At 36.0% G+C, this 23,111-nt stretch overlaps 1 protein-coding gene across 4 annotated transcripts in view; it reads right to left on the bottom strand.

Moving 5' to 3' along the window:
- Nucleotides 1-23,111, bottom strand: part of LOC101743333 (protein scarlet) — a 58,732-nt gene that overhangs the window by 24,050 nt on the left and 11,571 nt on the right. For 3 of the 4 annotated variants that reach the window (XM_012695731.4, XM_062668556.1, XM_004932338.5), the window contains exons 1-2: nucleotides 19,587-19,748; nucleotides 5,498-5,730 (exon numbers count right to left, since the gene is read on the bottom strand). In XM_012695731.4, the coding sequence (XP_012551185.2) occupies nucleotides 5,498-5,705 (208 nt within the window). In that variant the 5' untranslated portion in view covers nucleotides 5,706-5,730; nucleotides 19,587-19,748. Of the gene's footprint in view, nucleotides 1-5,497; nucleotides 5,731-19,586; nucleotides 19,749-23,111 lie in introns of those variants that run through there. The other variant, XM_062668557.1, reaches the window with a different exon arrangement.

Below are 23,111 nucleotides of genomic sequence, written 5' to 3'. Positions count from 1 at the left end.
CTAGGGTTAGCGTTAGCAACGTCGTCAGGTTTGAGCCCCGTGTGCTCACCTACATGCTAGGTTACGTTGACATAGCCTCTCAAAGCTATCAGCTTAGGTAGGAAAAAAAAAAGTGTATTCATTAATCTAAATTGTACGTGTCGCCAGTCGATCAAGTAACAATAAATTTAAGAAAATTATCTCGTTTTTACCATCGCACCGCCCGCCACCGGAGTAGAGTTCATCCATACTACCTGGAGCCACTGCGGTCATCCACAGTGCGTTTCCAGAGATCTTTTTTGACACGTACCATCCGGCTATGGAATGAGCTCCCCTCCACGGTGTTTCCCGAGCGCTATGACATGTCCTTCTTCAAACGAGGCTTGTGGAGAGTATTAAGCGGTAGGCAGCGGCTTGGCTTTGCCCCTGGCATTGCTGAAGTCTATGGGCGACGGTAACCACTCACCATCAGGTGGGCCGTATGCCCGTATGCCTACAAAGGCAATAAAAAAAAAAAAAAGGGAGTAAAATATAAAATTAATACTCAGACATTTTTTCTTGTCTATCAAATTGTTTAAAATTTCCACTTAGTTATGTTTTGAATCGTTAATCACATGAGCCAATAGACGCAGCATTTAGGGAACCGTCTAATTTCACAACACCACAGAAATCCGGTTCTTAATCTAAATTACGAAAGAATTTAAAACGTGGCCCTTAGAACATCTTGTGGTTAGCCACGGTAAAAAGTACAAATAGACCTTGAAATTTATATCAAGTTTTGTTTGCATAGTTGTTTGTGGATTTTATTAGGTTATAACGTGTTCTTTGCAACAACTTTACCCGTGTGTAGTAAATTTTTACCCGAGTGTGTTAGTTACAGTTACAGTTACCACATCGGTTACAGCGGTAGGAATGATTTATGGGCAAATTCGCGGTTTCATTTCACTTGGTGAATTATCATTCACTGTGAAAAGTTTTCGGCTTTGAAGATTAACTAAATACCTTGCTCGGGCTATCTTATCAAAGTTGCCTAGCTATTATTAAATTTTATTATTTTTATTATATTTAAATATACATGTATTTAAACACATAAACACGAACAACGAGTGATTACTATATATAAATATATATTTGAAGGCACGGTGTGTTGTGATGTTTTTATCCCTACTTATTCGTTGGAAATCTAAGAGGTTATTCCAGCTATAAAATAAAGATGACAAAAATTTTGAGACGATATTTTCTGCCTAATTCGGGCATGGGATTCTTATTTAAAACAGATAAAATTTAGAAATTTATTTTTATTTTAAGTACTGTTTACTAATATACCACCTTAAATACCTCCGAGAGATAATGAACATATCGTGGTCACATCGTGTCAGGAATACGGAGGTTTTAAGAAGAGCCGGTATTGGCGGTATAGAGACATATTTAATGCGGCGTCAGTTGCGCTGGTGCGGCCATGTGATGAGGATGTCCAACGAGAGGATAACAAAGCGCATCTTCTACTCTGAACTCCAGACTGGCAAGCGAAAAAGTGGCGGCCAATTCTTAAGGTATAAGGATGTTCAGAAGAGGCATATGAAGAAATGCAACATTGACACCTCTCGTTGGGAAGCTCAAGCACAGAATCGTTTGGAGTGGAGACGGTTGGTACAGCAGGGCGTGCATGTCTTTGAAAACGACAGGAGGCGCGAACTGGACGACAGACGAAATAAATTGAAAAATAGACCGCCTTCCACCATTTTTTACAACTTCGTGGGTGGTGTTCTTACGTGTAGCTTCTGTTTGCGCACGTTTAAGAACAAGATAGGCTACTGTGGCCATATTAGAGCGCATGAGAGGCGCGGACATTAGCTTTTAAGTTATTAAACTGAAAAATTTGGTCGCCGTGGTCGAAACCGGCTTGGAACCATGACCTATATATATTTTTTTTATTGCTTAAATGGATGGACGAGCTCACAGCCCACCTGATGTTGTTAAGTGGTCACTGGAGCCCATAAACAACTACCACGTAAATGCGCCACCCACCTTGAGATATAATTTCTAAGGTCTCAGTATTGTTACAACGGCTACCCCACCCTTCAAACCGAAGCGCATTGCTGCTTCACGGCAGAAAATAGGCGGGATGGTGGTACCTACCTGTGCAGACTCACAAGAGGTCCTACCACCAGTAATTACGCAAATTATAGCTTTGCGGGTTTGATTGTTATTACACGAAGCTATTCCTTCACCGTGGAAGTCAATCGTGAACATTTGTTGAGTACATATTTCATTAGAAAATTTGGTACCCGCCTGAGATTCGAACACCGGTGCATCGCTCAACACGAATGCACCGGACGTCTTATCCGTTAGGCCGACGACGACTTCATATTGGTATTATCTTTCTGAAGTTGGCCATCAGTCATCATAGTTAGATTAATACAATTACGATATCCCATGTATAAAGTTGAAACTGCCTACGTTTATGTCACTTTGTATTTTGCCCTGACTTACTATGATGGTAATGGATCGCTGATTGTAACTGTATCAGCATTGGAACGGATAATCTAGCTAATGAAACATAAAATATGGAATCATTATCTTCGAATTTGTACTTATCCTTAATTTTCATTAAATATTCATCATAAATTTACATGTGTTATACTACTTAATGCTTTCAAATTTGCATACACTGCGGCTAGTGATATTATTATGACTATATTAATTAATTCTCTATTATTATTATTCTGAATATTGATTGATGTGATCAATATTTGTTTAGGTTTATCACGCACATCTGGTCAAAAAGTATCATTGCTTTTATTAAAATATGACAAAATAATTATTAAGCTTACTTTTATATTTATTCTGAATAACGATGATAGATTTTGTTTTTTGCTCACGATTCGATTTTGTGAATCTAAATTGCTGTAATTGCATAATCATTTTTGTTTTTCTGAGGTTTCCCGGCAGAGGTCATTTTTAGTCTTAAAGCCGCATCTGCTTCTTATCTATATTATATTAATACGTGAAGTAAAACTTTTGTACTTGTGATATTTTTCACACTTATAGAGGATATAGAGAAGGAGTGCAGAATGCTAATTTTTTTTTCGATTATGCATTAAAATATATCAAATCATTAAAAAAACATTACACACCTACAATGTATTTGACACACACACGCATATATACTACTTGGTTTACTGTCAAGCTTTTGTTATTTAAAAAAATCTGTTGCCAAATTAATATTAATATACTCGTATATTACATTATAAGCTTAATTTAAGATTGTCTTTAATATTATTTGTCTATAATGTAGCCTTGACGAAATCTGTGTACTATAGAAGTTAAGTCTTTGATAATAGAACCTTATTAATGTCCAAGCTTATAATTTAAATTTATAATTATGGTCAAATTTCGACCGCTGGGCAACCACTAGTATTATTATTTGTTCAATGTTCGCAATTGATTACTTTTTGGATGCAATCAGTTTGAAGGACAGAAAAGCCGTGATGCAATAGAATTGAAAAGGAGATCTTTTGTGGGTTTCTCTAAAATATATTCATATTCTGATAACTCTATCCTATGATCTAAATGCCACTATATGAGAAAGGTCTTAGTTAATATTAAATTTTATTAGTAATTTTTACCTAAGACTCTCAAACATCGAGACAAATAAATCACAGAGATATTTGCTAATAAACTCAATAAATAAACATAATCAATAACATACTTTTAAATTTCGGGTATTTTAGCTCATTTTACAAGAAAATAAAATATGTAAATGTCAAATTCAAATCATTTTCTTTTGTGATTATATAATTTTATCGAAATGCGCTTTAAATCATATGATTTATGCCATATTATTGTTGGCAAAAATATTATAATGGTCTCCTCGCTAAAATATATAATATAATTAGGAAACCGTCTATTGACAAAAATAGATTAGAAATAAACATGTTAGCTATCCATGATTTTAAATATTTTTAAACCGACTTCAAGTTACAAAGTTTGTTCAAGTTACGAAAAACAAGTTTGAAAATTTGTTACATTATTTCTGTGAATACAGAGTCAATCTATCTAAATTCAGAAACTAAAGGTTTGAACACTAGTTTCCATCCTCGCAATTCGAACCTGCACATGACTTTAAAATGAAATATTTAATATTATTAAAGGTTTCTTTTTAATATCAAAAGAAATTTACCTTCCGTCATCACTGATTGAATTAAAAGATATCGAGAAGAAGAAGGAAGGATAAAATTAGAAATGAAGAATTAAGGAGAAGTCTGAAAGCAGTGCTAGTCACAGAGAAATGAAGAGTGGAAGGTTATCGCGGTATGCAAAGAGAGGATGATTATGTAGCCAAAAAGATCCTGATATAAGAGTGAGAGGTAACGAGAGAAGTGAACGCCGTAACAATAGTTGGATTAGTTGTATTAAAGAGGACATGCGAGAGAAAGATGTGAGTGAGAGGAGAGAGATAAGCCTGAATAGAAAAAGAGAACATAAAACACCGACTCCACATAATTTGGGATAAGGGCAAGAAGAAAAAGAATTAAAGAAGAAAAAAAAAAGAATGTAAAAAAAACCTCTGTTATAGTTGTTGCATAATTAATATACAAAATTGCCTTTTTCGTTATCTTACCTTTCACATTAATTTACCTTGATTTTATTGTAACAACATTAAAAAAAAACTAGAGATTGTAATAGTAAATAGAGAACTCGAAATTACTCGTGCATTCAATTTTGTGTGATCGTAAAATCTCCGTGAAAACTTACATAAACGGATCTTAATAATGGTGATCAGACATCGATAAATTAAAATATTAAATGTTAGATACATAAGGAGGATAAATTCGTTAAACCTGATTATGTGTTTTGCACCTGTGTATTTATTTAAAATATATTTGTTGTTATAGCATTAACAATAGCAAAACATGTGTAATAAAATAGATGAACCACAACGTCTAGTTTGCATAAACTCATTTACTGACTTTATTTCGTTTTTATTACCGTCATCAATTATATTTCGATATCTTTGAAACTAGCGAATTTTGTGCTAAAACAAGTTTTTTTTCCCTACCTTAGCTGATGGTCTAGAGAGACTATATCAGTGTCACCGAGCTAGTAGGTGAGCTCACGGGGCTCAAACCTGATGACGTTGCTAACATGAACCCTAGTAAGAGCCGTGCTTAGCAGAATCTACTACCGGATCGGAAGCACGACCCACTGAGAAGATCCGGCGAGAAGCTTAGTAGGTTGTGTCTGTGGGTTAATTTACTCGTCGAGCCCTTCATCGCAAGCAACGGGTTCGACGAGAACGATGACCGGAAAATAAGTTGATAATCGGAGAAAATTATTAATATTTTCTTTATAGGTAACTACTCAAACCCAGATCGCTTTGCTGGCGATGTTTGTTTTCATTTTAATTCGTTGGCTATCCAAGCTTACAGGATATTTAAACATATACATTATAAAGACATAAAAGCTGTAAAACTATAGTAAAGCATGTTTGTAAATCAATGAAATGGCAAAATACCTCCATGCAACACTTTAACCTCTTCATAGACCGCCGATCTCCACATGCTAGTGTGTATCTTCTTCTTTCTAAACACAGATAAGTCCTTCCAAGCTAATGTCAGATTCTCCGGGCTATCTCCCATCACTCCCATTTCGTCGTCCTCCCAGTTGACCACGGCTCCGGTGAGGACATTGCGCGTGGGTAGCTTAAGATTGTATTCTTTCATGTTGAGGATGTTACGTCATTGGGTTCTGAAACGAAATGAGCTTATTAGAAATATGAACTTTAATGGCTCAGAAACGAATAAAATGTGATATTTTTATCTTTTAACTAGCTGACCCGGCAGACTTCGTAGTGCCTCAATCGATAAAGAAAAGATCTAAACTATTGTATAAAATAAACTTAAAACAAACAAAAGGAATCCGTCCGACGGGGGACACATGTAAGGAAAAACAAAATTGTTATTTTTATTTAATTCTGAGCATTTTCATATTTATCTACCTTTTAAACCTTTTCTGGACTTCCACAAATAATTCAAGACCAAAATTAGCCAAATCGGTCTAGCCATTCTCGAATTTTAGCGAGACTAACGAACAGCTATTGATTTTTATATATAGAGATATAGATAGATAGATTTTAATGTTTATAATAATAAAATGCAAATTAAAACCAAATCAAACCAAACCATAGAAATGAACGGATGAATCAAAATAAACACCTTAAGGAGAAACAAAAAAGTCCCTCCCTATAGCACGATGTAATGGATGCTGCATCAGGCAGGCGACAGTCTTAAAACTATTGCTAAATCTCTATGCAGCATGTATATACTGCGCTGAATTTACATAATCTAGGATACGGGCAAAAAGAAGAAGAACAATATGCTTACAAAAAAAATTTGACTAATCGGTAAATCGATAAATCTTTGAAACACACAGTATTTCTGAACTGAAACTGCTCAAGTTATCGACAATTCTCGTAGACCAAATTTTTCAATAAAACCGAACACGCCCCTGGGACGCAAACCAACACATTTGTTATTTAATGAAGCCACACAAATTTAATATAAATTAGAAGACCTGTCCGGGGCTTATTGATTTGCTTGTATTGTGTTGTTAATAAGAAGTACAGTGTGCATGCTTACAAAAGGCATGCGCTAAGTAATTATCTGAAAAGAAAATATGTCTTTGTCAAAAATGAGGAGCTTGTACCATTTCGCACTGGTGGTAGGACCTCTTGTGAGTCCCCACGGGTAGGCACCACCACCCCGCCTATTTCTGCCGTGAAGCAGTAATGCGTTTCGATTTGAAGGGTGGGGCCGTTGTAACTATACTGATACCTTAGAACTCATATCTCAAGGTGATGTAGATGTAGAGGTAGATGTCTTTGGGCTCCAGCAACCACTTAACACCAGGTGGGCTGTGAGCTAGTCCACCCATCTAAGCAATAAAAAAAAACGTTTAATAAATTTTAAATCCAAATAGAAATGGTTTTTGTACCAACCAAGATTCATTTACAGTCAATCCGCTCTTTAAATTGATCAAACCGTCAATACTTCCTGTTTTAAGTTTACCAATTGACCCGATTTAGTGTTTCGACATTTTTTTTTTGTATCATTCAACAATACAGTCTTCGATTGTATGTTCTTATAATAATGTCCAGTTACAGATTTAAATTCGTGTAATATTTATTTCGATTGATTCCTCGCGTATCACTCAAGGATCCTAAAGACACCTTAGGCAGAGTAGGAGCATATTTGTTTTTTGTAAAGATGAATAGGATAGTTAATTTCTCATTCGTCGCGAGGTTACTGGAGTTCATGGAGATTATAAACTGAATAATGCTTCCCACCTTCGGGCATGAACTCGAAGTCTTATTAGTGCTGTACAAATCGGACCGCATGAGTGATTCGCGGTAATAATTATAAGCCAGATAGTGGTACCCGGTGGTAGGATTACAGATATATATATAAATAAAGCTAGTTACGTAATTTTTTGTGGCACAATCTCAAACTGTTTTTGCAGTAGGCAACAACCTTCCTATACATCTGTTATTGCTGATGTCCGTAAACGATGTGATCATTTACCATCAAATAGATCCCAAGCTTGTTTACCTACAATCTTAAAAAAAATTTAAAGAACTCTGATATTAATCAAACTACGGTTAATAGCCGCACTTGGGCTTTGAAGCTTAAGTTAATCTCTTAAAATTTTCGGCTCCTTGCATTATTTGAAATAAAAAAATACAATACCTAGCCTATGATGTTCAGTATAAAAACAACGTGTAACGAATTACACCATGATAGACTATGAAAAAAAAGATACAGCGTGCAAAAAAGCATCAGTGCAAAATCTTAACACGTAAAATATTTGTTATTAAATTATACGATCATGATTTGTGTGTGAAAAAAGTAAATCCGATACTAAGCTCGCGGATGTTCGGGTTTCAATATTAAACACGAGTGTGTTTTCATTACTCGAGTTATAAATAAACTTTGTAGATGACATTATTGTAGAAGGCAGTGCTTAGCAATATGGTAATTAGCGCTGTAGTACAGAGCACCCTATTTACATATATAAAACGTAGAGGATATATTCTAAACGACAATGATGTTGCATATTGCAGTAGTAAATAGCATGCTATTTATAAAAAAATACTCCATGAATTAGGTAGTGCTATGGAATGTGGTGTTTAACGCTGTAGTGGGATAGCACGCTATTAATTTAAGTTAAACTTAGACGATATATTATAGCTTACGTTAATGGTGCTATAGTGCATGTTGTAGAAGTCAATAATAGCACGCTATTAACAAATTTTGTCGCTGGGTCTTTAGTAAAATGATATCGTAACCTCACTAATGATTTTGTAATTGCAAGAATTATTGTATTATGTTCGATAGTTGTCTGCGTCACACATATCAGTTTTAAGTCGTTTTTTCGACATTGTAATTTCTATACTATCTATATTAATATTATAAAGAGGAAATATTTGTTTGTTTGTTTGTTTCGAATAGGCTCCGAAACTACTGGACCGATTTGAAAAAATCTTTTTCCATTAGAAGCCGACATTGTCCCTGATGAACATAGGCTACTTTTTTTAATTTTTTTTTTTTTTTTTTTGGTTTCATGTGTGTTTTAATGTTTCCGAAGCGAAGCGAGGGCGGGTCGCTAGTCACTTAATAAAGTGACATTATGAAACAATAGTTCTTGATATATCCAAGAGCTAGCAGAACTGGTCGAGATTGAAATATGTTCGATTATGAATTTGTTTTTGAATAGAATGCCATAATGAGATAAGTTATGACTAAGATTATCCATAATTAAAAAACCTTTAGAATATTTTACACAATAAGAGTATGCTAATGTCGTCGAGAAGTTTAAATATTCGAAGCGACTGAAATGAAAATTGAAAAAACATGTGTGGTGTCGTGGAAACGAAGCCCCTTATTATAAAAATATTAATTTTAAGTTCTATTCGAGGTATAAAGAAAATAATTATTCGGGTATACGTTTTTTATTATGATTTTTATATTCATAAAAAAAAAGAAGACCAAAACCAAAACAAATTAATATACACTAAAAACAATAATCATCGAAATCGGTTGGCTTGATATTGAGTTATTGAGTTATTTATCTATTTGTCGCGCACGTACTTAATGCATATTTAAGGCTTATATGGTTTTCTCATGGATACCATTATCAGAACTGGACTAAATTGAAATGAGACCACACGGAAAGCGTCAACTTTCTAATAAAAAAAGAATCATCAAAATCGATTCACCTAGTCAAAAGTTATGAAGTAACAAACATAAAATCTTACGTTACGGACGTTTTTTCTCGGCTAGGGTACCGCATCGTCCCATAAGGAGCTTCGTTCTATTAATGAACATGAGAATAAGCCGCAAAAATATTCAATCATTTTGAAGGTGGGCGCCGACAATCATCTTGTCGTGTGACAGACCACTTAATATTAGGTAGGCCAAAAGCTTACCCATCGACAAATAGTAAGACGGATATAAAATTTAGAATAAGATATAGAATTACGTTGAATTGAATTCAAGGCATTTTTTGTGTTCACAGTCACGTGTAACATATCTGACATAATATTGTGTAATCTTATTAATTGAGTTTTAACTAAAACCTGCCAAGCTGTGTTATTAAAATTTATAAAGCTATGAATTTATTTAATTTAAACGTCAAGGAATTTTAAATTGACTAGACATTATGTTAGAAATTCGTTGGAATAATGAATGAATGAAACTCAAATAGGTATTACATTTTCTCTTTTGTTTTGTACCTTTTTGTTAGGACTAAAAGCTGAAAAAAAATAGTTTTCTATTTTTTTTTAAATGATATTACAAAACTTTGTACTGAGACTAAGAATAAAATCGATTGACAGAAAGAGTTTTTTTTTTGTTAGAGAGTAAACAAGTTACTGAAATAAATTGTCATTCCACATTTATATGTATTTAGAAGTATCATAAAAAATATAGAATTAAAAAAATGCCTTTTTACAATACCACGAACATGAACTCGTTAGATTGTATGGAAATCGTTAATATACCGGGTTCTTTTGCAACTATTCTTGCGGTAACGACCTTTTTCATTCATCAAAAGATCCCAATTAAAATATAGTCGTCAAAATGTCTATAATAAGTTTCAATTATAATATTTAGATAAAGTTGTGGCTTGTTTTTCTTGCAATTAGCACGTGTTCAAACCAGGTGGAATATTTTACTAAATATACTGGCATATCAGTCTGACTAGTGAATCTTATCTCCAAAATTATACATAGTTTATCAAACATAGCTTGCACGTGGGGTCAGGTTCGACACGCGAGTATCACAAAACCTTGTCTTTTCTTTTCAATATTAGTCGAGAGTTATTCATCTATCAAGTGCTCCGCGTATCAAGCAATGTTGAACAGACTATAGTTGAGTCGTCTATTATCAAAGGTGGCAATCTGTGCATTTGGACAAAAATTTTTTATTGATATGTCAATACAGATTGATTTGAATATAATCGTCTCCTTCAAAGAATGCGGTTCAAAACCTGCATTAAATAAAGGTTAATAGTTAACCTGTTATTTATCTAAGATGTCGTTCCGAAGAGTTTTGTGACTGCCAATGGAATACAAAGTCAATAATTCGTTTTTCTGATTTACCAATCATTGTCCAAAAGTCAGATTGCCGGCTTTGATAATAGTCGACTCAGTTAGTACAATTCTACCAGATTATCTTGAGAAGACTACATTTGGATTCACAATTAATAATCCAACTTACATATCTGACGAACCTTATATGTAGATTAAGTTTTATGAAATTTATGTCGATCTGTTACGATTTCTTTAATGTTCAAACTAGTTTTATGTCCGATCGTGTAATTGACCTGTAGAAAGATCTTTATTTTTCAAGTATGTGTTTATGTTATAGCGAACATAAATGTTTGTTTTATTTTAACTGGATAACGATTTTCTGGATAAAGTTTCGTGTTTTCGGAGATTGTTTGTTGATGATGAAGGAATAAAGTCATGTGACAATGAAACCAGCAAAACAATGTAGTGTTATTACTAAAAGAAGGGCGTCTTTTAAGCCAGCACGAGGACCATCAAAGTTGTTTATTTTTGGTGCATTTTTGGTGGAGAATCGACATGCATTCCAGTTTGAAGCCGTTATAGTATAATATATACATGTGATTTGCAGGTCAAGACTTAAAATGGGTGACGGAAATCACAGTGCCATGTCTGTGAGTTCCGATAGCAACTTAAAATGATATTGGCGGTATACTCGTCTCTTTGTCCAACCAGAACATAACCAAAACTTATCGTAAAATTTGTAGATACTTATAGCCTAATCGCATATAATTTAAAAACCACTATAATTTGTTCCATATAATTTCGGTCAAAACTCAAAATATATCTTGGAATATATAGGCACCTTAGGACCGACCTGAATGTCGGGATATAAGTAGTCACCATCGCTCATAGATAGCAGCAATGCCAGGGATACAGTTAAGCTGCTAGCTACGGCTGACGATCTTCAAACTTGATTTCGAGAAGGACATGTCATAGTCGAGAAAACCCTTTGAAGGGTAGTTCATTTCAAAGCCGGAGGGTACGTGGCACAAAATATCTCTGGCACTTCCTCTCTGTTCCGCTCTCAGATGGTGCGATGGTAAAATGCAGTTGAAGGAATAATCTCCAAGAATTCCTCAGAGCATTCTCCATGGAACATACAGTGCAAAACACAGAGGAAGTCCCTCCGTAAACCCGGAGGCTCTTAGCAATTAGCGAGAAAGCGGTACTAACTATCCTTAACCCATAAGCTTTTTTGTTTGCGATTTCGATAAAGGCTTTTCAATTCTATTCCATTCGCAGCCGAGCTTGCTCCACCAATATCTAGGACAGATTTTACATGAGATTAAACCGTAAAAGTATTTGATCATGTTTAATAATGACGCGTATCATGTGACATAGGTATACCGTGCGTGTAACACAAGTCTGTTGTGGTATTAAATAAGGGAAAGTCGGACGCTCCATTTACCTACCACACAATGCACACAACGCTATCGTACTTAGCACGCCAATACGTTAGCCATAAGTTATTATGGCTTACCGAAAATAATTATTTTATTGAAAATAACTAGTTTACCATTAACGACGAATTAAAGGCGATAGTCGAAGCTGATGATACTCAATCTACTGTAACTCAACTTACTGGTAGTAGAACCTCTAGTGAGTCCGCACGGGTAGGTACCACCACCCCGTTTATTTCTGCCGTGAAGCAGTAGTGCATTTCGGTTTGAAAGGTGGGGCAGCCGTTGTAACTATACTGAGACCTTAGAACTTATATCTCAAGGTCGGTGGCGCATTTACGTTGTAGATGTCTATGAGCTCCAGTAACCACTTAACAAAAGGTGGGCTGTGAGCTCATTAACCTACCAAAGCAATAAAGAAAAGTTAGCAACAGCTTTCAACGTAATCATCAAAATAATATTGATCCACTTGCATTAAACTGTCAAGGGAAAATGATTTGATGAGTGGGTGCCACACCAACTAGATGATCGCCAACGCGACGAATGCGTTAAGGTGTGCCTTACTTATCAGACACCGAAAATAAGGAACTTGAACCGCATTGTCACTTGTCAAGAATAATGGGTTCTTCTTGATAAACCTAAACGGTTCTCATGTTGGTTAGACCCTGGTTCAAAATCTAGATAACGGCTCAAACAAAAAATTACGTCTATAAAAAACTAGTATTAGTAAGTAGTTGGCAGTAGTAATAGTAGTAGAAATCACCATCCTGCAAATTTAAGCTTTTTTTTTTATTGCCTTTGTTGGCAGACGAGCGTACGGCCCACCTGATGGTAAGTGGTTACCGTCGCCCATGGACTTCAGCAATCCCAGGAGCAGAGCCAAGCCGCTGCCTACGCGCGACGCAATCGATAATAATGGAACAAAGGGTGCCACATTCTTAATTGAAATTCAGTTAATACATTCTGCTACTTCAAACGAGTCGACCGCGAGCTCACACATTTACTTGTATGTACCTAGTCTAGTAAAATACATACTTATCCGTCTTTCTAGGCTAAATTGTAATAAATAAAGAACCACTGTAGTGGGTAATAGCTCTGGTCAGAGCTAATGAATACACATACGCGTCTCTTAAATACATACAGTCTCATGGAAAATTTCTTGAGTTAATATACAAAAATTATTCAAACTAGTTATTCTAAAACAATCACCTTGACATGCCGTAGCTACCATAAAGATACGAGCTGTGGGTAGTTACGAACTAAACTTAGTTAAGAACCTGATATTGAATATTAATCTTTATGCTTTTTTTACGGGCAATTAGGCAGCTTGTAGACTCAAAGTCTACGGAAAGTGTACGTTTTTTTTTTTTTTTTCCTTTTTAGGCAGACGAGCATACGGCCCACCTGATGGTGAATGGTTACCGTCGCCCATGAACTTCAGCAATGCCAAGGGCAGAGCCAAGCCGCTGCCTACCGCTTAATACTCTCCACAAGCCTCGTTTGAAGAAGGACATGTCATAGCGCTCGGGAAACACCGTGGAGGAGAGCTCATTCCATAGCTGGATGGTACGTGGCAAAAAAGATCTCTGGAAACGTACTGTGGATGACCGCAGTGGCTCCAGGTAGTATGGATGAACTCTACTCCGGTGGCGGGCGGTTACGTATGTAAGTAATGTCCTTATGTATGTCAGGTGGTATTTCCATAGGAAGCTTCCTGGATTTATTTTTTGCATAGTCTCACGGCTAATTCGGTGTTAAGTGGAACTTATAAACATCACTACGTCATTGAGGTTGACGTCCCTGTTGTATTCTGTTGTTATATTATTGTTTATACATACTCTGAGGTTATGACCCCCCGTCGCCGTCTGAAAGACCCTACTGCTGGATCTAGCATGGAGTACGTCAGATAAGCTACTGATTTGTATTCTATAAATATATAAAAAAAACAACTACGTAAAAAGCAAAAAAGCAAACCTGACGGACATACTTTGAAATAAAATAACGAATAAAATGAAATATGTCTTACCCGATTTTAAATGTTAAATGTTACCCAATGTGGTTTAACCTTTCAAAAGTGAGTTCTAATTTGAACCGAGATTTATGTAATCAATTTAAATAAATTACAATCGAACTATAAAAAGTGGCAATAATAAAATTATTTGAAGGTCAAAAAGACCACGTGCAAGATAAACAAGGATACGAAATAATTGTCGCCTTATGTACACGAAGGATCACTCTGAAACAATCAGATCTTTCACTTTTTGGTTAGCAAGATGTGTGGACAGCCTGCCTTGTATAAAGTTATTGTCGTTATAGACATCAATAATACGATGGACCAAGCGTCTATCTTGTACCCATACGAATGTCTACTCTGCTTAGACCACCAATTGACAATAACTCATAAACAAAAACCACTGAGTTTCTCGCCGAATCTTTTCAGTGATAGAAGATCATAATCTCCACAGTAGATTCAGTGAAGCACTGCTCTTGCTAGGGCTAGTATTAGCAAGTCGTACCAGATTGAGCCCCGTGATCTCACCTACCAAACCGTCTGTAGCCGGAAAAACCTTAGACTACCCTTAAACTTAGGCTTAAAAATTTTTAAATTAAGAATATAAATGCTCTTTGACCAACACCTGACTACTAAAAATCGTTTTATCTTCTTGTCACCTATTACACAACTTACACTCCGAGATAACAACACACCGTGGTATAACAATGTGTGAGCATGAAAAAATATATCTCGCTGTTAGCTTCCATGATATAAGTTCGGTGCTATTTACACAGCCCAATTGAGGCTTCGATCTTATGGTACAAAGTAGGTGACGGGACTAACTTAGTGATGTCTATAGGGTCTGGTGACTAAGTTAACACAAGGGAGACTTCGTTCAACAAAACAGGTAGCATGCTTGGGTAAACGCACAAAAATATGAGCTTCGCAATTTACATATCGTGGTCAATTTCAAACCCGTTCTTAAAAGTAACTGAATTCTTTCCTAGTCTTTTACAAACCAAACGTATCATACGTTTTACATATTACTTAATGATTTTCTGAGATTATCTGTTCGATAAAAAACTAGCCTTCTCGAATGCTATTAACAAGGGGCCTACAATAATCATATTTCATTCTAAACTAGGCGTTAGTGAACCGGTTTTCCGGAATCTTATAATTACGGATGCGAAAGATTTCCGATGAACCACCAGAAAGAATTCAGTTATTGAAGGACAATTGTTTTCGGATACGAAGATGGAATGGTGGGCCCTATTCCCATTGACTATGTCAGGCTCGTACTGGCTCCTAGCCTAAGAATCTGCTTCTCATACAATCGTTTTATTTTATACTGGATGGATGAACGAAATCACGACCCACATGGTATTAACGCAATAGTGAAGTCTATTGACATGAAAACGTAAATACATATTACCTTGAGCCTCAATTATCCCACTTTTTTTCTTTTTTTTTCCCTACCCTTTCGCTGGTAGCCTAAGGGGCTATTCTAGCTACACCCGGATGGGTAGGTGAGCTCATGGGTTCAACTTGAGAAAATTTGCAAACACTAGTCCTAGCAAGGGCAGTGCTTCGCAGAATCTGCCACCTGATAGAATCGCGACCCACTGAGAAGAATTATCCCACCTTTCAAGCCAAAAAGTACTTTCTATTCCTTCACAGCAAAAATAAGAATAATGGTTGTACTCGTGATTGAAATAGTGGTATCACCAATTATTAAATAATGTAAAAAGAAAGCAGGTTTGTTTATTATGATAAAAAATTATTTCTTCATCGTAGAAGTTTGTGAACGCGTGTTAAGTACGTATTTACTTTGTGAAAATTAGCTTCTACCTGCGGGATTTGGACACCCGTTTAGTCGCATCACTCGATAACATTACACCGGGCGAGATATCCTCAGGGTAACAACGACTTCTGTATTTATTTATTTTTTATTGAAGGAGGACTGGTGGCCCGGAGGCCTTTCCAGTTTCACCATGACAGGTGGGCGAGCAAAGGCTCAGCCAAGAGGGGTGGGATTTGCTAACGGCTGACGGAGCGTCTCCAAAGGAGACCTAACAAATCAAGAGCAACTGCTTCGCAGAATCTACCACCGCATCGGAATCGTTTCTGGTGTTGCTAATAGATCAATGGCGTACTGATGCGAAAGCAAATAGCGATGGTAAAGACTCAATATCAATAATCGATTCATTGATCGATCGACCATCGATTATTTAAGGTCCAATGGATTTCATGGTGTCCAGCATTCCTCAGAAACATAACATAATCGTTAACTAATTTACATTGTTTGTTTATGCGTTTTTTAATTACAATACGATTTTTTAATTGACATTTAACATCATTGAATGCTATTAAAATCATTATTTAAATTATTCTAAGTAAAGCTAACAGGCTCCAAATGTGCAAGTAGGTACATATTGCACAATGTCTTTTAATTGAGCTTTTAATTGATATTCGGTATTTATATATATTGTTTTCTTTTTTTTTAATGCAAATTTCAATTTTGGTATTTTTAAATCCTTTAAACATTTTATAGTATTAAGTTTTCTGTTAATAAGCGCTACAATTTCCTGGTCTGCTTACTAAACCGCGTTCGAATGTGTATTTTAAAATTAAAAATCGATATTCACAATTTGAATAATAGATTCAAGTATTTGAGACCATTTGTATTAAGAACAACTGACGTAACACGAAGGTGGGTGGGGCTGCCCACGATGTGTTCGCATAGTAACCTTATTCTAGATTAAATTTGTTTAAATTATCTTATTCGTGAAACTTAATGAAGGAGACGACAACGGTGTATCAAATAGTTTCGTCTAATATTAACAGATTAACTTATTTTCTTTTTATGGCATTGTTTGAGAGTTTTAGAGTGCGCCTGGTGATAAATTATTACCGATTGTCATAGACATCACAATATTAATCCACCTTACAATATTCTGAACTGAGATTGCGGTAGGCAGCGGCTTGGCTCTGCCCCTGGCATTGCTGAAGTCCATGGGCGACGGTAATCAGGTGGGCCGAATGCTCGTCTGCCTACAAGGGCAATAAAAAATATAAAAGCTAGCGGAACGCAAGATTGCTTCACGATATGAATACGCAAGATTGTTGTGGCTTAAAAAACACGCCACTGTCAGACCTCAAGTTGTGTATTAAAATATTACGTCCGAAAATAGGTGAGTATGCTGCTGTCACAAATAAAGGATAAAGCATAGGTAGTCCTTTCCGAAAGAGCGAGGTCGCATACCAGTATCCTGTGATTAATTACCGCGCAGAATATTATCATTAAGATTCTCCGATAACACCACCAGTACTGGTCTAATAGATAATATATTCTGACTGATCATTAAGATTTATTACGCAATAAATATCATAAGTGGAATAAAACGAACTTTTGACCATGATACCATAAGATACCTTTTTCGCCTTCGTAATCGCTGGTGGTATTCTAGCTACGCTCGGAGAGGTAGGTGAGCTTTCGGGCTTTTTTTTTTTCGTGCTGGGGTCGAACCTCCTACGAGGTCCCCGCGCCTAGGGGCGCGCAGGGTATGTGGGACTGGTCCGCGACTGCGAGACCGCGGGCCCAAGGATGTTTTCAGGGCCCTACCCACTAAACGACTCCCCTGCACTCTTCGCCCAAGCGTCCGATCCCCTCCAAGATCAGAGCCCGGATTAGGTAGGGGGGTTACCGCGGTCAACACTGCAACCAGACAGCATCGATATCAATACAAGTAAGGCAGTCGTTGTAAAAATCTCAAAATATATTTTCAAATTAATTACTAACACGCTATAATTATTATTAGCCTTTTTAAATCACCACCCGAATCGTTGTCAGAATTGTCTATTATTATATCACAAAAGCACATGGCTTATTACTAACGAAGGCAGTCGAACATGATATTCAAATGAATGACGTCATCATTTAAATAACTGCATTAATTTATAATTGACCTATTGACTCAAGATTTTACTCAGATTAAAAAGCGATAGATATATTGCAAGGCAAGGTATAATATATTCCGGGCATATGGAGTATTGCCCACTACTAGTACATAATAATATGAGTTTTTTTAGGATTGAAGAATTTTCTGATTTTTTTGCCGTGAAGCAGTTTCGGTTTGAAGGGTGGGGCAGCCGTTGTAACTATACCTGAGACCTTAGAACTTATATCTCAAGGTGGGTGGCACATTTACGTTGTGGATGTCTATGGGCTCCAGTAACCACTTAAAACCAGGTGGGCCGTGAGCTCGGGCACGCATCTAAGCAAAAAAAAAAATTACTGATGGCTCGGAGGCCTTTTGAATTTCACCGCGACAGGTGGGTGAGCACGGGCTCAGCCAGGAGGGCTGTGATTTCCTAACAGCAACCCAAGCGCCTCCAAAGGAGACCCCACAACTCAAGAGCAGCTGCTTCGCGAACGAATCTACTACCGGATCGTAATCGCGACCCGCTGAGAAGATCCGGCAAGAAACTCAGCGGCTGATGATTAGGTTACTTTCTGAACTCTATATTGTAACGATCATAATCGCTTCGGGAGGTCGAAGTATTTCGATCTGTATTATAAAATTCGTAAGAATCAATACAAATATGTTTGTTTCTCTTCAGCTGAAGCAAAAAATGTTACGTCTTACAAACTGTCTCATTTTTAACTCAATTACATACGTGGTATTGTATCTATAATACTTATATATTTTTTTATCAATTTGTCAATATCCAAGTCTGCACCCAAAAATCGTCTAGACGTAGGATTTGGTAATGCATTAATGGAAAATTCATAAATTACATAATTTTTACGAATTTGGTAATCACGTGTGTATTTTTAAAACTATGCCAACGAATGCGTCGTGCCAATTGACTTAAAAAAAAACTATAATTTTTGAAACTTAATGTGCATTAGTACATGCTCTACAGATAAATTATCTTTTATAAATATAACAGGACCAATTTAATTCACTAAAAATTTACTAATTTAATTTAAAAAACTGGAACTATTAACATATATATTATAAATCTTGGAATTAGTTACAAGATTAGTGTCTAAGAATCGTCCTTGACCGTTATCAGAATCATGAATGTATTTAAAAAAAAATATAACTATCTTATTAAAATACGTATTTTATCTACGTAAATCACATTATATGTGTTTATAAATCCCACGTGTTAATTGCAATTGATTTGATAAATTTCAGTCTTGAAAAAACACCGTTGAAGTGTAAGTAAAAATATATACGAAATCAACAATCTATAGGAAGTCGAATAGGAAGTTTACGTAAATATGTTTTTCAATAAACAAATTAACGTAAACTTCTAAAGCTGAATCGCTTCGAACGACATTAAACTTAATTAATGAAATGTACTTTAGTCATTAAATTAATTTTAGGTACCTTTAAAAATTAAAAACATAAAAATGCATAGGAAAAATATTCCCACAACAACACCATCCCTACTGAAAATGTCGCATTGATGAAGCGATCAGTATTCGAATTTTTATATAATGTGCGAAATGATAAACACACTAAAAGTGCCGTATATTAATTAAGTCATAATGATGCATTCAACAAAAACTCACCTATAAAAACACGGTCAAAATAAAATCCGACTAAATGCAGGATTTCATTGAATACGTCAAACACTACACTAAGCTTGAACAATATACGTGTGATGTTTGTGGGAACCTTCAACTGACTGTCGCGTCTCACACACACACGGGCATCTCAAACAAATTAGTGTCAGACATTCCGAACTACAGGGTGTTGGTTTTTTGTTACTTTCAACTATTTCATTGGGATAAGCCTACGAAGATGTTTAGATAGCTTGTATTAGGAATATTAAGTGGGATTTTCATTACCAGCATCGAAAATCGGACTGAGAGCTGTTGCTGCACTTGCTGTTAAGCACAATAATGTAAAATGTCCATCATCTTGTGATTTAAATTGAACCAACGTTATTTTAAAACGCATCCCTGGTTTTTTATAATCATTTTAGAATTTCGACATGCCCACATCAATTAGATTTAATTTCGAGAATGTATTTAGGCTACCAAGGTACATAAAAAATATTGTCATATCAGTCGAATTGACATTATTCATATGTAGCAAATACTACTGTGAGGACCCAGTCACACATTTTAAAACATTCTCAATAATTAATTAATTCTTATTCATAATTAATTAAAAAGCTACGATTCTGGCGATACCTGTACTAGCAGATTCCTGATACATTTATCATGATGCAGAACCTCAAGCACCGGTCATCGTTCTCGTCGAACCCGTCGCTTGCGACGAAGGGCTCGACGAGTAAATTAACCCACAGACACAGCCCACTGAGTTTCTCGCCGGATCTCCTCAGTGGGTCGCGTTTCCGATCCGGTGATAAATTCTGCGAAGCACGGTTCTTGCTAGGGTTCGTGTTAGCAACGTCGTCAGGTTTGAGCCCCGTGAGCTCAACTACTAGCTAAGGTTACGCTGAAATAGCCTCTCAAGGCTACGAAGCGTAGGTAGGTTAAACAAAAAGACGCAGATCCACTTTGTTGGACACTTGCACATACTGCCTCCAGAGCTCCACTACCAGGTTACTAAATAAAATAATTATCAAGCGCTTAGAGTCAAATTAGAAAGAAACTACTATTAACAATTATCCCTAATTGTAGGATAAAATTGTTCATTAAACTAATAGGCAAATTAAAAACTATAATTTCATAATAATAGTACCACTTTTTATATTTACGGGATTATAATCAATAATTATTTAACAAAAAAATAATTAAGTTGTATTGTTAGCTGATGATTGAAAAAAAGTTACATATATCTCTAAAAAAATTCAATTCAATATATAATCTAATGTGAAAACACATTATACATATACAGTTTATATTTAACTATCTCTTATGAGGTCTTTCCGTATTTATGATATTTGATATCATCAAGTTCCTTTGCATAACACAATTATAACATGCATATGTACATGTAATGAATTCATGTCAAGCATTGAACCGTGTAAGCCAGTGAGTATCGATTTATTCACAATCATCGAGATAGAAATGATGAAATTAAGCAGAGATATTTCAGAATATGTTCTCATTCAATAAAATCTTGAGTATACCGTACTGCTAAAAACAGATTCCCGAAATCATAATAATAAAAAATCCATTGATTTCTGTGGTGCCTATTTTCCTATTGGATACCGGTAGCATAGGGAGTACAGGGTGAATATACTATTGCCAACGCACAAGCGGGGATTAATTGGAGTGGTTTAAGGGATCCGATGGTTAATAACATTAACTACCTTACAACACCGTCCGGCTTCGATTTCCCGTCAAAGTATTTTCTTATCTAATGTGTGTATAATTTGGCGCTCACACAGATGTAATTCTAGTTCGTGTACATTGATTATGGATACTTTTATAATATTACTAGCTGACCCGGCAGACGTCGTAGTGCCTCAATCGATAAATAAAAGATAAATAAAAGATTTATCTACCTTTTAAACCTTCCCTAGACTTCCACGAATAATTCAAAACCAAAATTAGCCAAATCGGTCCAGCCGTTCTCGAGTTTTCGCGAGACTAATGAACAGCAATTCATTTTTATACATATAGATTATGAATAAAGAAGCCGATCTATTAAAAAAAAACTATAATTATTTTAGTATTTAATTAGGTAATATGATTAAAAAATATTAAATGAAGAATGGACTGTTTTTTCGAATTTTTATTTTCTTAACATGTTTTAATAGTTTAATAAAAACCCAGTATCTAAAAAGTTATTTTACGATAAAAATTGCGCGTCATAAAATAACACCGAAAACCGTAATTAATGTCTTTTTTATGTGTTTATACGTATACGTATTTATTTTAGCTTTTTTTTGGTTCACGACTAAGCCAATCACACTGCTACTGACATTGCCCGAATGGCCATCTTCTGCAAAGACTTCAATGGAAGTAGCTGATGATTGTGAGCATCGGCTGCAGAATATGTGACAACACTCCACGCAGGACTTAGGCTGTGCTGCGATATTTTAAGTAATTATACAAGGTGGGCCAAAAGAAGTCATCCGATGTTGTTTGGCTCTCTTTTTTTTTCTAAATAAAAAACTTCGATTCTGTTTTTTGATTATCTTTATTTGAACCTTTAGAATTTGATTGGTCAAGTCGAGAAGATGATATCGGCCAAACGGGCGCCGTCACAATTGACTGCCTTACGGGCTCGTTTTATTGAATTTTTCATCACTTCGGCAAGAACTTCGGCAAGAACTTCGGGCGACAGATTCTCGCACTCGTGTCGAATGTTGTTCTTGAGGGTCTCGAGCTTGTTCACGTAAACGCGAGATTTTAAAAACACCCACAAAAACTGGAACGGTTAAATCTGGCGATCTTGCGGGCCAGTACAAATCGCCAAAACGAGAGACGAGGCGACCCGGGAACGCCGCCTTCAGAATATCGGTTGTGGCTCGCGCAGTGTGTGACATTGCTCCGTCCTGTTAGAACCACATATCCTCCAGTCCTAATTGGCCCTATAGCACGCACTGTCATTCATCGCTCAATATGATTTTGGTCGAAGCGTAGGTTACACGCGTTTGGCGGTCGACAACCAGCAGCTGATGCACGGACTGGACTTTGTACAGGAACATGCGCAGGTCTTTGACCAAAATTCGCCTTAGGGACGACTGGCTGATGGCTAATTGCGAGGTATGAATTGTTACGCAAAAAAATAGACACGGTTATTCTGCGTTCTTGGGGAATGTACAGCTCCATGGCTCATTCAGTTATATTCTTCACTTGTCTAGTCCACAAATATCAAAGCAGAATTGACATTGGCGGCCATTTGCAAAAATAAGAGCATCTTCCAATAGGATGATTTCTTTTGGCCCACCTTGGATATTTGATGTCATGCAATATTTTAACTCTTATCCACTAGTAATATTAATATCACCAATCCACAAATCGCATAAAAAATACCATCCAGCAACCCAGATTGAATGTACGTTTATCAAAATTTAATTCGCTGGTTGAAAATGGTAGTATTTTAAATCTAAATGCGCAAATGCGTACTAAAGCGTATTCCGATTAATAATATTATTCAGTTTGAACTTTGAT

The sequence above is a fragment of the Bombyx mori genome, chromosome 5 (assembly GCF_030269925.1).
Source record: "Bombyx mori chromosome 5, ASM3026992v2".
Taxonomy (NCBI): Eukaryota; Metazoa; Arthropoda; class Insecta; order Lepidoptera; family Bombycidae; genus Bombyx; species Bombyx mori.
This window is presented reverse-complemented; position numbering and strand designations above follow the sequence as displayed.